At 52.3% G+C, this 16,431-nt stretch overlaps 1 protein-coding gene across 1 annotated transcript in view; it reads left to right on the top strand.

Annotated features, from left to right (window-relative positions):
* Positions 1-16,130, top strand: part of TGM3 (transglutaminase 3) — a 39,313-nt gene extending 23,183 nt beyond the window's left edge. Inside the window, exons 8-13 of the mRNA XM_035006019.1 lie at positions 2,443-2,546; positions 4,936-5,181; positions 8,529-8,837; positions 10,920-11,077; positions 15,021-15,154; positions 15,530-16,130. Of these exons, the coding sequence (XP_034861910.1) occupies positions 2,443-2,546; positions 4,936-5,181; positions 8,529-8,837; positions 10,920-11,077; positions 15,021-15,154; positions 15,530-15,677 (1,099 nt within the window). The 3' untranslated portion in view covers positions 15,678-16,130. The remainder of the gene's footprint in view (positions 1-2,442; positions 2,547-4,935; positions 5,182-8,528; positions 8,838-10,919; positions 11,078-15,020; positions 15,155-15,529) is intronic.
* Positions 16,131-16,431: the final 301 nt, after the last annotated feature.

Here is a 16,431-nt window from a genome sequence, read left to right as displayed (position 1 = left end):
ATAACAAAAAGTAGGGGCGCCTGGGTGGCGCAGTCGGTTAAGCATCCAACTCTTGGTTTCAGCTTGGGTCGTGATCTCGGAGTCCTGGGATCAAGACCCACAGCGGGCTCCACACTCAGCAGGGAGTCTGCTTGAAGAGTCTCTTCCTCAGCCCCTCCTCCTACCCACGCGCCCTGGGGAATGTAGATTTTTAAAGGTTTTTCATACCCATTACCAAATGGCCCTCCCTAAATATCACACCAATTTAAACTCCCACCAGTGGGCTCTGACTGTGCTTGTTTTCCCACACCTGGAAATGAGTATCACATAGTCCTGTGTATCATCCTGGGCTTTCATCTTTGTCATCTTATGAGTGTCACTTTAATTTCCTTTTCATGGTAGTGAGATCAAAACTATTTTCATATGTTCAGGGATCACTTGTATTTCTTATAAAAATTGCCTGGCCATCGTCCTTTATTGGTGTGTTTCACTTGTCCTTTTGTGTGTTGTTCTTATTGATATGTAAGTACTTTATAATATTAATTACAGTAAATCTCTGCCTATACATATGTTATATATATCTTCTCTATTTTATTTTTTTTTCAATCATTTTTCTCTTTCTTCTTCAGCTTGGGCAATTTCTGCTGGTCTATATTCAGGTTGACAGAACTTTTCCTCCGTCCTCTTGTTCTAAGCCCAACCACTGAATTGTTTCATTTAAGATAGGGGTCTTTTTTTCCAGTTGAAAATTTCCATTTGGTTCTTCTTTCATCTTTTCTCTTGCTCTGCTAAGAGTTCCTCTCTTTTCACTTGTCGTTGCCCTGTTTTCCTTTATTTCATTGAGCTTAGTTATAATAGCTTCTTTAAAGTCCTTGTCCAATCATTCCAGCATCTGTACTATTTTAAGGTTACTCTGTTGGTTGTCTTTTTTCCCTTGAAGGATAGATCCCATTTTTCTGGTTCTTCGTATGTTGAGTCATCTGGGTCTGTATCCTGGGCATTGGGTATGTCGGGATTCTGTTAGTTTATTTCAACAGCCTGCCTGGGGTGGACCCAGACTGCGAGCCGGCAACGACTCAGATCTCGCTCAGCTTCTTTTATCGTCAGCCAGACTGCTTGTCTGTATACATGCATGGGTCGGAATCGCTCAGAGACTCGGGCGGAGTTTATGAACTAATCTGGGATCTTCTTTCTCTGACTCCTTCCTTTCCAGAGCCTCCCCCTCATGCTCTAGATGCCCCGGTTGACCTGGGCTGTTTCTTGGCTCCTCAGGTCAGAAAAATATGGATTGTCTGTTACAGATTTTACTGCCCTGCACTTCACCCCAACTGTGGCCTGTCCTTAGGGCCAAGTCACCAAAAGTGCAATTTGCCCCGTGCTGGCTCCTTCCTCCATGTTTTGACTCCTTTCCAAAATCCTTCTGTTTTGTTCACTCTCAAGTAGTTGTCTTGGGTTTTTTTGGTTTTTGGTTTTTGGTTTTGTTTCGGAGCTTATTGTTATCTGCGGAAGGGACCATCTGTTATGAGTTCACTCTTCCATAGAGGAAACAGAATTACAGTTTGGTTGGTTGTTTGGTATATGCAAGTTTAATATTGTCACCTAGCCAAATTTATCAGTCATTTCCTTTATAGTTTCTGAGTTGGTACCCTGCGTTAAACTATCTTCTCCACTTCCTGAGTATAAAAAAAATCTGTTTTCACGTTGGGTGGAACTTGGGTTCATGTCGGACTCACAGCTTCTGGTTGGATCAAAGCTGCCAGAACCAGGGCTAATGCAGTTGCACGGGGTGTGCAAAGGAGGACCAGATCAAGAGGGCAGAACCACAGGACGGAATGCCTAAGACCGGCTAATCGGCTGTCCCCGGAGATGTGACTGAGACATGCAGATTGGGAGACGAGGGGACGCCTTTGATGAAGAACATTTTAGGACTGGTGAATGTCATTCTTCGATCCACACCTCAGCCTGGAAGCATGTGGCTCTTAGCCAGAGCTGTCCTCCTCGCTGGAGCCCCATGCACTCTCAGTCGACGGGAGACACAGAGGTGTTCCCCAGCAGGATGCACACGAGAAAGCCGTGTGGGTTTGTTGGCCTGCTTGGTTGCCAGCTCTCACCTGGAGGCATTCTTCTCCTCAGAAAGGCAGGAGAACGTCATGGTCAAGGACCCAGGTTTGGGGGTTAGGCCTACCTGGGTCCAAGCTTTGACTCTGCCATCACAAGCTGCTTAACTTCTCTGAGCCTCAGTTTCCTCTTTTATGAGATCGGCAGAAAAATGGTACCTGTTTCACAGTGCTGTGAGGACTTGCGAGAGACAGAGCTCGGCAAGGTTTAGCACTGTAGCTGGGGCAGGGTAGACTCACTCGATCATGAGTAGGGGGTGCTGCACTGTGCAGCCAGAGACGTGGTATTTTGTCACCTCCGGCTGTGTGGCCCTGGGCAAGCTCTGCAGTCTGGTTCTGTCTGCAGGAATTTCCACGTCTGGAATGAAGGCTGGTTTGTGCGGACTGACCTGGGCCCCTCGTACAACGGATGGCAGGTTCTGGACGCCACACCCCAGGAGAGGAGCCAAGGTAACCCTCTACTGGCCCCGCTGACCACCCCCTTCTCTGGGTTTCGCTCTCTGTCCTGGCCTCTCGATTCTTTACAGTAGCGGACAGCGGCTCTCCATGTCTGGAAGGCACGATGGAATTAAACCAAAAATATTTTCAGAGTAGACTTCTCATCCTAATTTTGCCTGGCTCAGGCTGCTATTTAAATGAGTGGCTTCCCCGCTCCCACACAAGTATTGTCCCCACTGTGGAGGCCCTGGCACGTGCCAGGCAGCAAGGGAAAGAAACCGCGATCCGCCGACAGTGATTTCCCCACACCGCCTCTGGCAGCCTATGTCTCCCAGCACAGACACAATGTGGTCCCCATCGCCCGGGGATTTAGCCCAAATTCCCCCGCTCGGCTGGAGGTCTCCGTGATCACGACTCCCGCCACCTCCGTCCCATCCATGGTGTCCCTCTGCCAAACCAAACTCGCCTTCGTGCTGTCTGGCCCCGTCCCTGTTCCTGTGCCCAGGGCTTCTGCTCCCACTTCTGGCCACTCCCTTCTGAGCTTGGGTCCCAGACACTCCAGGAAGTTTTCTTTCCCTTCTTATGACCTCCAGGGCGTATCTTGTTCACTACCTTCATTCTGAATTGTTTCTCTCAAACTTAAAAAAAAAAAAATTATGGAGCACCTAGGTGGCTCAGTCAGTGAAGCATCTGACTTTTGATTTCAGCTCAGGTCTTGATCTCAGGACCGTGAGTTCGAGCCCCGCGTTGGGCTCCACACTGGGTGAGGGGCCTACTTTAAAAATAATAATAATAATTATAAAAATAATATGTGCACATGGTTAAAAAAATTTCAAACCATTCTAAAAGGATTAACAATAAAAGCTAAGTCATACCTCCCTACCCTAACCCAACCCCTCTACCAGAAGCAATAAGCATTACTAGATTTGGGGTGGGGGTAACCTTCCAGATATTTTCCAGGCCTCTGTATTTCACACTTTTCACTGCAACCCATTAATGGTTATAAAATCAAGTTAGTGAGTTGTGACTATCATTTTAAGAAATGAAGTAGAGGGGTGCCTGGGTGGCTCAGTTGTTAAGTGTCTGCCTTCAGCTCAAGTCATGATCCCAGGGTCCTAGGATCGACCCCCGCATCAGGCTCCCTGCTTGGCGGGAAGCCTGCTTCTCCCTCTCCCACTCCCCCTGCTTGTGTTCCCTCTCTTGCTGTGTCTCTCTCTGTCAGATAAATAAAATCTTAAAAAAAAAAAAAAAAAAGAAGTAGAATGGGGGTGCCTGGCTGGCTCAGTCGATAGAGTGTATGACTCTTGATCTCGGGATTGTGAGTTTGAGCCCCACAGTGGGTGTGGAAATTACTTAAAAATAAATCTTTTAGAAACAAAAAAAAGAAATGAAGCGAAATGGCATGGAAAGTGGGGTTAGAGGAAAAGAAAAAATCTCAGGGTGCATTGGACACAATAAGAACAAGTATTGTCCTGTAAAACTTTTGTCTTAGGACCATCTATGTGCCATAATATAGAGATCATGGCAAAAAAAAAAAAAAAATCAAAAAAAAAGGTTGAAAATCACTCTTCCAGGCATATAAAAATACATGTATGTGGTTTTTTGGGTTTTGGGGGGTTTTGTTTTGTTTTTAGAGAGAGGGAGGGGAAAGGGAGAATCTTAAGCAGGCTCCATGCTCAGTGCGGAGCCTGGCATGAGGCTTGATCTCACGACCCCGAGATCATGACCTAAACCAAAATCAAGAGTTGGACGCTTAACTGAATGAGCCACCCAGGTGCCCCATATGTGTCTTTTTTGTCTATTTGTCTTGTAAACACAAACAGAATAATCCCCTTCTTTCTATTCTGCTGCACCTTACTTTTTTCAGCTGGGCACTTCGTGAATGAAACTCTATCTTCTGTATCTATTTCTACATCTACATGTCTATCCATCTATCTGACCTCTCTGTGCCAAGTGCTAGAAGAGGAAGGTGATAGACAGGGCTTGGGAGCTCAGAGGAGCAAGACTCCTATGGGCTGGGTTTAGGGAATACTTCCAGGAATAGGGAATGAGGAATTGGGAAGGATGATTTGTAGGGATAGAAAAGAGGCAGCCGTGAGCACAAGAGGTAAGAAAGGAGACAGCCCAAGGGTGGCAGGTCAGCATCCACCGCGCGCCCGCGGAGGGCAGGATGGGGCCAGTCTTCTGCAGAAGGACACTCTGTGTGGCGTGCCATGCAGAAGATAACAGGAGAGTCCATTCTGAGTGCCACATAAGGGGGGCAGGCAGCGGGGGCTGAAGGGGTACTGGGGGGAGAGGCAGGGGAGTGGTGTCGCTAGGGGTGGCTCCTAGGGGACAGGTGCTGGGGTGGGCTGTGGCACCTGGCTTTGGCATGCACGCAGTCTCTGCACCTCACTACCAGGGGTGTTCCAGTGCGGCCCCACTTCCGTTGCTGCCGTCCGAGAGGGCGATGTGAACCTGGACTTCGACACGCCCTTCGTCTTTGCGGAGGTAAACGCCGACCGCATCACCTGGATCTATGACTACTACTACAACACTCCGAGGCAGAATGCTTCGGACACTCACAGCGTTGGCAAGTACATCAGCACCAAGGCGGTGGGCAGCTACTCTCGCATGGACATCACGGAGAAGTACAAATATCCAGAAGGTAGGCAGGGCACTGGTGGGGCTGTGCGACCCGGGGCTTGACGGTAGGAAGACAGCTTTGCGGGTGGAGAAGGGAAAATCCCTCCTACTCCTCCTGTGTTCTCTGCGCATTCTGCCTGAATGGTAGGACTGCTCCCTGGCACCTAACGTCCAGCTCCACAGACTATCTCCAGTGGGGACAGAACTGTCACAAGCAGATGCGGTGCCAGTGGAATTCTGCCATGGGACCCAGCAGCTGTCAGCCCAGCTCTTCTCCAGCTGTGTCCCTTTCCCACAACTGGGGTGACAGCCCTGTGATTGGACATCACAGGAAGAAACATGCCTCTCTCCTCACCCCGCCCCGAGACTGCCCAGGGCTCTAGCAGAAATTTCTCGGTCAGTCTGCTCTCTGAGCCTCCAAGAAAGACAGGCAGGAAACACTATCTGAACAAAGAAATGGACAAAGACCCTGAAGAGGTGGGCTCATGCCATGCATGCATCAGAGTCTCTCCAAGAAGCCTGAAGCACCCACATGAGTCACGGGGAAGGCTCGTTTTTCTACAAAGCTGCCTCTCCGCAAATTACATTAGCTACTCTAGTTTGGAAGCTGCTCTCAGGGTCAGCAGCCTGTTTCGCTGGGGACTGTCATGCAGAGAGAGGCTGGGGCATCGCCAAGAGTCTTGCCGGAACCACCCCCAACCTGGCCACTCTCCAGAGTGACAAAGTTCCACGTGTGAAGGTGACGTTCATTTGTAGAAACAGCCAAAAGTAAATGAACGCTGGCTCTAGCAAGCCAGTCACTCCGTAACGTGTCCCTTGTCTCTTTCTAGTGTGTTTGGAAATAGACACTTTGGTTGATCCTCACACAACACAGGTTCTGAGGGGCCAAGCAAAGTGCTCTCCTAAAGGCACCCAGAACACACCCTAAAGTGAACCCCAAAGCTCTCACTACTGCTGGCTGTTGGTGTCAGCCACAGTTCATGAAAGAGAAAAGCTGGAGAAAGAGCTCAGGAGATGAGGTCTGACTCCAGGTCCAGGTAGGTAACCCCTCCGGGGAGTGGTACATGTGGACATTTGGAGGCATGGGCCTAGGGTCATGAGATTGGTGGCCTCAGGGTGGTCCCCAATCTGCCTGTGCAGGCCCTCCCATGGCTAGGGTCAGACAGCCCTTCTGTCGGTCAATACACACGTACTGAGACCCACCCAAGTGCCCACTCCATGCTCGGCTCTGGGGAGGCAATGAGGGACGTGGCAGATGGGGCCCCTGCCCGACCCCTGCCCCCCCCCCCCCCGCCCGAGCTCACAGATGTAGGAGAAGTTTTTCAACACTGTCACGATAGAAAAACAAGTGTAGGGGCCAGGAAACAAATAACCAGGGGCTGGAGGTCAACTCCAGTCCTACACTGATCACCAGGAGACCGTAAGGAGGAGTCTTAGGATCTCGGACCCCTTGCTTCTTCACCTGTAAAATGACAACAGCAATGCCTGTCTTCAGTAGGATTTAAATGAGCTGGTGTACAGAGAGTGCCAAGTGCAGGGCCCGGCACCGAGAGAGGACTTCTGAAATAGTGGTGATGCTTATCAACTCGGACATCTGCGGCGTCGCTGGAATAATGACCTCCCAAGGTGCCTTTTGAAGTGCACTGCTTACTGGGATAGATGTCCTGTGGGGGTCCTTCCTTTACTGATATACCTTGATTGTGCTTATTGAGGGGCTCTGTCTGTCTCAGGCAAATCTCCTAAGCCACGGAGCGGGGCCAGGCCATGGCCATGTTGGGGGTGGTTCCGACAAGACTCTTGGCGATGCGCCAGCCTCTCTCTGCGTGACAGCAGAGCTGGTCACCCTGCCTGTTGTTGCCTGTTCTCCTTACCGAGTGATGCCAGCTTGTCTGCGAGGGCCCCAGGGAGGAAAAGCTCATAAAGTGGGTTGCTAAGCATTTTCGCAATGGCAACACCAAAGGAGAAAACAGCAGCAGGAAGCTTAGTCTTGAGTCAACCCATCAGGTGACCTATATAGGTATCTGGGCTCTGAGCCTCATGGTGCAAACACGCCTGCTTTGAGGTCTCCCGGGCACAGAAGGCTCAGCTCCCTGCACAGACATCAGCCCTGGGTGTGGACTTACAACTCTGCTACAGGATGGAAAGGCACCAGAAAGAACCCAGCCCACCAAGAGCTATCAGCTTGGGTAATCTGGCTGCCTGCCTCCTTTTCAGGAGGATGTTGGGGGGCAGGGAACCTTGGACTACGGGTGTAGACACCTGGGGGCTGCCCCCTCTCTGCCTCTAACTCCAAGATTAGACCAGTTGATTGGACCAGTTACTTCTTGTCCTTAGGACCTTACTTTTAACGTGATGGGCTTGGATGAGTTGGCCTCTGAGGTCTCAGCCAGTTGTTACATGGAACTTACGGAAAGGCCTCGCTAAATTGTAAAGTGCTTATAATAAGCCATCTGGTGTCTTCAAAATTTCACGGTAGTTGGGGAAGATGGGGGCCCTAAGTATGGTTTGCAGATATAAACATGGTAATTCTTCTCTGTGTATGTCTGCCCATGTTCCCGGAAGGTCAACACACCTTCTCCTTAATAGTAGATCTGTCTTTGGGTCAAGGCAGGGAGCCTTATGTGAACCGTGTGGCCACCACGGGCCCAGAGACTTGCAAGCGGTTACTCACCTTAGTGCCCAAGAGCCATGACTTTGAGGGTATACCATGGCCATGCTCACATTCCACAGCCCTCACAATCTGAGTCAGAGTCAGAAAATCCGTCCTTTGTGTTTTTAAAACCTGAAGTCTCTCGACAACTTAAACCAGTCATAACATGGGACCAAACGAACCGTGCAGAGTTCTTTTTTGACAAGGGCAGAAGCTCTGCTCTTTGACCTCGAAGCACCTTTAGAAACAAAGCAGAATAACATGGAAAAGTGGTTTGAAAAAAAAATTCTAAACCATAACCTTTTGTTTTTGTTTTTGTTTTTTTGCTTATAATCTCATTATAACCTTTTTTCCACTCAGTTTTTGTTACTTATGTTTTGTTACTTATGTTTAAAGGAGCTGTGTGTTCTCACAAGAGATCTTTTCTCCAAAAATAAAACGAAGAAAAGGAAGACGAAATCTAACCTAGTTAGAAATATCAGGCCATATGGTAACTTGGTGCAGGTGCTGATAAAGCTTTCCCTACAGCTCATTTGGACATGCAGAGCTGACTGCAAGAGCGCACAGACTGGCTCGTCAGTGAGCCTCGCACTAAGGAGGATGAAATGGAGAGACCCGGAGAGCAGGGACACTTGCTTGGATCAGAATCCTTGCAGAGCCAACGAGTCCCAGGCTGCCACCCCGTCCCTGAGAAGCTTCCCTCTTTTCCTACCATGCAGGTTCCAGCCAGGAGAGACAAGTGTTTGAAAAGGCCTTGGGGAAACTTAAACCCCACGCGTCCTTTAGCGCCACATCTGCGAGACATTTGGCAGGAGAGGAAAAGCAGCCCAGCATCTCGGGGAGGTTCAAGGTCACTGGCCTATTGGAGGTGGGCAAAGCAGTCAGCTTGGCCTTGTTGCTCAAAAACCTGACGAGTGACATAAAGACGGTGACCGTGAACATGACGGCCTGGACCATTGTCTACAACGGCAAGCTGGTACACGAGGTGTGGAAGGACTCCATCACCATGTCCCTGGGACCCAAAGAAGGTAACTCGTCCTGTGGTTTGTGGGGGACGCCACTCATCCAAGATGGCTAATGTTCTTTTGGGGTTGGAGAGTTCCTGTTGGAACGGATTCAGCTAAGAGAGGAGGAGCGCACCATCACTGTGGTTAAGCCGTGGGTTTTGAAGGCTTGAAAGTTGTCATGGGGAACAGTGCTAATCAGGTGGCGCCAACCAGAATCCTTCCACACCAGGGGGGAGGAAGGAGGGAGGCTTTGGCAGTTAACAGCCCCACTGCGATATCCCTTAGAGGTATACACCACTTCACTCAGCGCACAGGGTGCTTCCTTAGATCCTCTCTCGTTTGACCTACTGAAAAGGGCAGATTTCAGTATCACCTTTTACAGAGGCAGAAACTGAGGCTTGGAGAGATGGTGACTTGCTTAAGAGATTAAGTGTCATAGCTAGTAAGTGGCGAAAGCAGGGTCTTGGTCCTGGGTTTCCTAATGCTAAATCCAGGCCCACCCCCCATCTTCTAGATTCTATTTCTGCCACCCCCGCCCCAGGGACTCTCCACCCCCTCCCCACAATGAATCACTTTTCAGGTTTGACCCCGGAAGGGATGCAACATACAGCAGGGTCTTACACCCTTGTCCAGTGTTCCTCCCCGCACAGCCGCCAGCTGGGGAGTCTCCTGATTCCCCAGGGCAGTGATGCCTGAGAGTTTGGGAGGAACGGAGACTCGCGGCTGCTGGGAAAGGAGCGAGGTGGAGCAGCAAGAGCCTGGCGCCCTGGGAGGATTAGCAGGCAGGTGTGCTCACACTGGCAAAATCCTCCACGCTGTTATGAAAAATTGAGCCTTACAAAGCAGATTAACAAGGGTGGGGTGGCTCTTTGCTTCACATAAATAAAAACTGATTAATTATACAGCCCATCTTGAAAGAGCTCTGTCTGTAGGGAAACTGAGATGTTTTACACCTGTCAGAAGGCAGCGTCCCTAGCAACCTGGCTTCTGGCGGAGTTGTAGCAGAAATCTTCCCCACACCAGAAGCAACCGCCAGGCTGCTAGCTACCTTCAAAGCCCAAGGGGAGAGCTATTTTTTGCAGGCCAAAAATAGTTCACATGAGGGAAATGGTTAAAAAAATTCTTTTAAAAATCCATTCTGCACATTCATCTGCCCACGCAGGGCAGGCCAGGCTAATTTCTCGAGTGGGAACGGCAGAGGCTACTTCCTCCTCGAAAAGCAGATGACTCTGTGGGTGCCGGAGCACCCCAGGCCACCCAGCATGACCATCGAGAGAGAGAGGTGGGAGTGACCTGGACCACAGAGGCAGGAGAGGGGCCCTGAGGCTTGCGGGGAGCCAGGTAAAGGGACAGAAGCCGGGGAAGGCATTTCCACGTGAGGGAACCATGCATGTCCAAGCACGGAGGTGACCATATACCTGTGTTGCCAAGGGACCATTGGGAAACACCGAGGACTCCTTCAAGGGAGAGGGGAGTTAGGTTGCAGTGACACAGGGCCGGATCGAGGGGTCTGAACTTTATTTCTGAGGCAGCAAGGAGTCGTGGAAAATTTCAAGTGACAAGGAAGAGGAGGAGCATGGTGTTGGGGAGCGGGGGAGGCTTCTGAAGCCGCGTCTGCCAGGTGTGTGGGGGTGACTGGGAAGCGGGAGAGACCAGAGGTGGGGAGACAGATCGGGGTGTTGTCACAGCAGAATACCAGACTATTAGTTGGCCCGGGAGGATCCTAAGCGCATATGGAGCCAATCCCTGGCTTCCCTTCCTAGTTATTATTTGTTGTCATCATGAGGCAATCCGTAAGCCTCTGTATTCTTTCCTGCCCTCTGACATTTTCCAGGATAGGAGGAAGCTTTGGTCCCTACCATCCCATTCTCCTGTGAAGCTGCCCAGCCAGTCAGAGGCCCAGGGCCTCCCCGGCCTCTGCTCTGGAGGCTGCACAGAACGGGGGCACGTTTCCCACAGAACAGGCAGGGAGGGCTCAGTCAAGCCCGGGGCTGCAGACCTTCCCGGCCAGCTCCCCGCCTCCTTGGCTTGGCCTCAGCTCTGAAGGTTCCAGAAGTCAGCCCTCCTCCCTCTCACTCTGCCCTCCCCGGCTTCTCCTTCCAGAAATACGGCATCCCTTGAAGATTACATATGCTCAGTATGAGAAGTACCTGAAGACAGATAACATGATCCGGACCACAGCTGTGTGCCAGGTGTCTGACGAGGCGGAGGTGTTGATAGAAAGGGACATCATCCTGGACAACCCCAGCCTGACCCTGGAGGTAAAGGGGGGTGAAGGGGTGCACGCCCAAGCCACCAGGAATCTCCTTCCCTGCTGAGAGGGGCAGGGAACTGGGCCTAGCTCGGGTCCAGCCTCTGCCACATGAATTGGCCAGAGTTCCTGCTCAGACCGGCGTCCTTGTTCCTTGTGATAAATAGGCACATTTGCCCATGGGCTTCTTTGGTTCTGGTCCCAGATGCACCGGGAACATCCACTGAGAAACAGCTAGAGGGACTCCTCGGCTCCCTCGCACACTCAGCTCTGAGCACCTGCTGTGTTCTGGGCTCTGCCAGGCTCAGGAATCACGAAGAGTCACAAGGGGAGGGTCCTGCCCGCAGGGAGCCCACGGCCCAGCCCCTGGCCGTGTTGGTGGAGAATGGGGCACCACTCGCTTGCCTCTCTCCACATTCAAGACGCCAGAGTTACAGAATCATGGACTCTTAGGAGCCCACTCTCATGCTCCCAAACCCTGCCGCTTCACACATGAGTAAACTGAGGCCCAGAGAAGAAAAGAGAACTGCCATCCCTGCCCAGAGCCAGGGCTGGACCTCAGGCCCTGGGACTCCCAGCCCAGGGCCCTTTCCAGGTGTCTGGGTGTGTCCACAGCCAGCAAGAGCATCTTCACTGTGGTTGAGGATGAGGATGTTTCTGTCTCTGCTTTTAGGGTTTGCTTTTGGCTGTGACTTGGCTCCCAGGGTCCTTCCAGGAGCCCAGGTGTGGGGGGGGGGGGGGGGAGGTGTACTGAGGCACCTGGGACCACTCTGTCCCTTCCTGAGCACCAGGCCAGTACTTGCGCTGACTCCAAGCCCGTCCCTTCCTGTCCAGCCTACCTAGGACCTACTCACCCTTTCCTCCCGCCAGCCCAGGGCAGAGGCCACCAGAGGCAGAAGGCACGGATCTGAGGGGTGAGGTGCTGGCAGGCAAGGACAGGAGGATGGATGCGCAGAGGAGATGGATCTTCCTGCGAGGTCCCACGGAGAGCCTCACGGTCGGGTCCACCCACATCTGCTGTATCTACCATCTGCCCCAGCTGCCAAGACAGTGCTTGCCTTTTCCGTCCCATCACAATGCCACCAGCATTCCAAGCCCCAGATTTCTAGAGAAGCCAGCTAATTGTGGCCGCCCTAGTCCCACCCCTCCCTAAGCTGCACCCTAGCTGCAGGGATTCTTGACCTCGGAGGGCAGAGACCAAGGGTGCACACTCCCATTGCAGCTAGCCTGGGACTGAGCTCTTTTGCTGTTCCAGTTGGTCCGGTCTGTGCTTCAGAATGGGGACCGGTCCCCTACCTCAGAGGGAGAACCAGTAACCGGACAGGCAGTTTGAGGGGAAGCAGAGAAGGGCACGAGTTCAGCCCTTGAATCACCACGATGAATCAACAGCCACACTGAGTGGCCCTTGATCTCTGTGTCTCAGGTGCCCCAACGCTGTTATGGGGATAATAAAATACTTCCTTGCAGGTGTCCTGTCCTCAGAGAAGCCTTTCCCTTACGTGCCCCCTCCCAGCCCCTCCAAATCAGGCATGGTCTCCAGTTACATGCCCTTGAGAGCCTTCTGTCCTCTCACTTTGTTCTAGTGGAAGTCATACCTTTATTCGTGTACTTGTTTGGTCTTGGTCTCCGACCAGACGGTCAGCTCCAACAGGGGAGGCACTGCCCCATTCCGGGCCCATCACTGCCATCCCTGGTACGGTATCTTGGAAACTAATCTGATTGTGTAAAATAACCAGGACTGGAGCCGAGCCCTCGTGCATTCTGCCCCACCCACAAGAGTTGTCATTGTCAGTCCGTGCTTGTCCTCTGCATGCTGAAGCCTCTCCTGCTTCCTAAGACAGGTCCAAGAACTGTGCCTCGTCCTTGCAGACGTGATGGACAGCCAAGGGCTGATGCCCCCCTGAGGCTGGGAGGTGACCCTGGGTAGCAACCAGTTCAGTTAGGAAAACGTTCCGTGCTAAAATGATGAGTGTTTAAGGGAAGGTAGTTTTTTCCCCATTATACTCCTTTATCCTCAAACATTCTTATAGCTTTATCTTTTATTCAACACTTTTGCTCTACATCTTTCGGATTTCCATATCAAGTCAGCTCTGTCTTTAAAGAGACTATAATATCTTTAGAAAGGAGATCAGAATATAAACAGGCTGAAAAGGTGCCACCAAGAACTTTCTTACTTAATCTTTTTTTAAAAAAAAAAGGCATCTGAGGGCGCCTAGATGGCTCAGTCGGTTAAGCATCCGACTCTTGATTTCAGCTCAGGTCATGATCTCAGGGTTGTGAGACTGGGCTCCATGCTGTGCATGGAACTTGCTTAAGATGCTCTCTCTCCCTCACCCTCTGCCCCTCTCCCCCCCTCTAAAAAAAAAAAAAAGGCATCTGATCATTCTTCTTTTGGACATCTTTGTGTGAATTTCCTCCTAACACAACCTCACCGTTACTTCAGCCTTCAGGGCATCAACACATTCTTGTCTTGATGAAAGAATCAGCACAGAGCTCACTCGGAGCAAGGCACAGATTTTTAAACTCATGAGGGTAATCTCTATGAAAAGATAATAATTTGGGTGAAATCCCATGATCTGATCTGGCACTGATTGACAGCAGACATTGAGGATGTTCTATTGGAATCAGACCATGAAATGTGAACTTTGTTCCAAAGGGTGATGTCCTTCATGTTGGCCCATGAACCACTGATGATCAGACACAGATTTCTGGTGGCTCTTATCCTCTCTTTTGGGTGCATTTACAGATATGGGTCAATGGGCCACAGTGGTAAGCAACCATGAAGAACAAATACATGAAAATCTCAAAGTGAATATCAATGTGAAAAATATGGCACTGTTTATGTAGCCATGTTATATCCCAATGGCATAAAATTATGCTTCACACTGAGCATCACGTCCCAGCCGTGAGTGAGTTCCAGGGGAAGAATTACGGTAGAGATCATGGTATGCACAAAGTATTGGTAGATATCCCAGGGCCTGGTAAGAAGGGCAAAGGCTCTGGAACCAGAGAGGCCTTGGTTGTTGAATTTATCTGAACTGAAGCTTTATTGCTACCAAATGGTAGCTGTGCGGATGAGGGGCAAGAAAAGGAAAACCACACTAACAACAGATGATCCCTCAAAGAAGGAGAAAAGAAATCCAGTAGCCACACCGATCCAGGTTCTATTTCCCAGACGTTTTCTTCTGCATCCATGATCTCACTCGGTTCCTTCCATGCAGGGCAGGGAAGGACGATTAGCCCTCTTTATCAGATGAGGGAGTTGAGGCCCAGAGAGATGACGTGTCTGCTCAGTCAAGGCTGTTTCTTGGCAGAAGCATAGCTTTCTCTTCAACAGCAAACATATAGTCCAGGTGGCTTTTCTGACGGGAAACCAAGCCTTCTCCGGCCTCTGACCAAGACAGTGGGGTGCAGGAGCCCTGTCCAGACTCCACAGGGCACACAGGGAAGCTTTGGGCTCGAAGGACAGCAATAGACTGGGGTGTCATCGGAGGAGAGTGGCCTGAGTTGAGGTGGGGGCCCAATGCCATGGCCTGTGGAGAAGAGCATGAGGCTCTGAGGAGAGGGGGTGTCTGAGCCGGCTCAGGCCTCCTGGGGAGGGCACTTCCAGGCCAGAAGGGGAGAAACAGGACCCATGAGTAGGAGCCTCAAGGAAAGTACTGTCACTAAGTTCAGAATGAAATAGTCCCCAGCCCTCTGAGCAGCCCACAGGGAGCTCGGCTCTCCTGGGAAGCGGGGCTGCCCTCCCCAGGACGACCGTGAACCCGGCGGGGAAGCTAAAGTGCTTTCAGCCACACAATGTGCCGCCTCTCCCTTTTAACCCCGGGGGTCCCGTCCGAAGCGTGGGGATGATAGCAGTTTCCCAGGAACCCCCTGCACGATGTCTCCCCATCCCCACGTCACCCGCCCAGCCGGGTGGGCTCTCACCGACGCGGTCACCCCTCTCCCCGCAGGTGCTGGAGCAGGCCCAGGTGCAGAAGCCCGTGAACGTCCAGATGCTCTTCTCCAACCCGCTGGACGAGCCGGTGAAAGACTGCGTGCTGATGGTGGAGGGCAGTGGCCTGCTGATGGGCAGCCTCCGGATCGAGTGAGTCCCGGGCCTGAGGGGCCAGTGGGGGATGGCGGGAGGGCGTCCCAGGGGGCCTCCCCACAGCCCCAGGGACAACCTGCGTGTGGGGTTGCACATTTGCCTCTGGTTTGGGGGTTTGCCAGACGCAAACTCCCGGGAAGTCGAGATCAGCAGAGCTGGGAGCTGGTGCTCAGGGCTCAGCGTCTGTGGGAGCTCACGGAACTCCCTCCCTCCCCTGCTGAGGGGCCCCAGGCCTCGCGGGGTCCATGACCCAGGGAGGCGGCCAGAGGGGGCCACCTCACCAGCACAGGACTTGAGGGCCACAGAGGGCCCACCTTGCCTGAGGTCCCGTGAGCCTCCCCATCAACACTGACCCATGCCCTCCCCCACCAGCGTGCCGGCCCTGCGCCCCAAGGAGCGGTCCCGGGTGTGTTTTGAGATCCTGCCCACCCGGAGTGGCACCAAGCAGCTGCTCGCCGACTTCTCCTGCAACAAGTTCCCCGCGATCAAGGCCGTGGTGCCCGTCGACGTGGCCGAGTGAAGGGCGCGAGGGGCCCCCCTACAAACTTGGGTAACACGGAGCAGGCAGGGCTCACCTGTGGAGTGAGCCCCCTGCCCACGCTGTCCGGCCTAGGAAACCCACAATACCCCCCAAGATGGCCTGGACTGGACCCCCAGCCTCGGGCACACGCCCTCTCCCTCACTCCCAGGCTGGGCGGGCCCCACCCCAGCCTGGCACTTGCTCACTTTTGCACATCCCCAGGAGCCCCAGGGCCCTGCTCGGCCCTCCAGCCCATCAGCACTGCGGGACAGAGTGGCCCCTGACCCAGCGACTCTCTGAATGGATACGGGGGAGAAGACAGACTCTTTGCTGGTCCCAAGCCTGCAGCTGGGACATTCCTACGCCCCCCTCGGGCCACCGTGGGGGGAGGGGATGGTCGGCGCTCACGTCTTTACACTCAAAATAAAAAGAACGAAATTAGCATGGGCTCTCCAAGACTGCGGCTTTGCCTAAGGAGGTGGAGGAGAAAGAGGGGTGGGGGCCGTGTTCTTCGGGAGAAGGGGGACCCCAAAGGGGCCTTGTTCCCCACATGCCAACGTCCAAAGGGAGCGGGCTTGCCCTGTGTGGATCCAGGGGCAGAACCAGAGAGACAGTTCAAGTGAATTTAGGAAACCTTCCTAATAGGATGTCCAAACATAGATGAGGAGGGTGCCTGGAGAGGGAGCATCTCGTCCCAGGCAGGCTTCGAGCACTCTCTGTGTGGCTGGCAGCCAAACTCTGCAGATAGCAGAGC

The sequence above is a fragment of the Mirounga leonina genome, unplaced genomic scaffold (assembly GCF_011800145.1).
Source record: "Mirounga leonina isolate KUSES-001 unplaced genomic scaffold, KU_Mleo_1.0 Mir_150, whole genome shotgun sequence".
Classification (NCBI taxonomy): domain Eukaryota; kingdom Metazoa; phylum Chordata; class Mammalia; order Carnivora; family Phocidae; genus Mirounga; species Mirounga leonina.
Note: the sequence above shows the minus strand (reverse complement) of the source record. Positions and strands in the feature narration are given on the sequence as shown.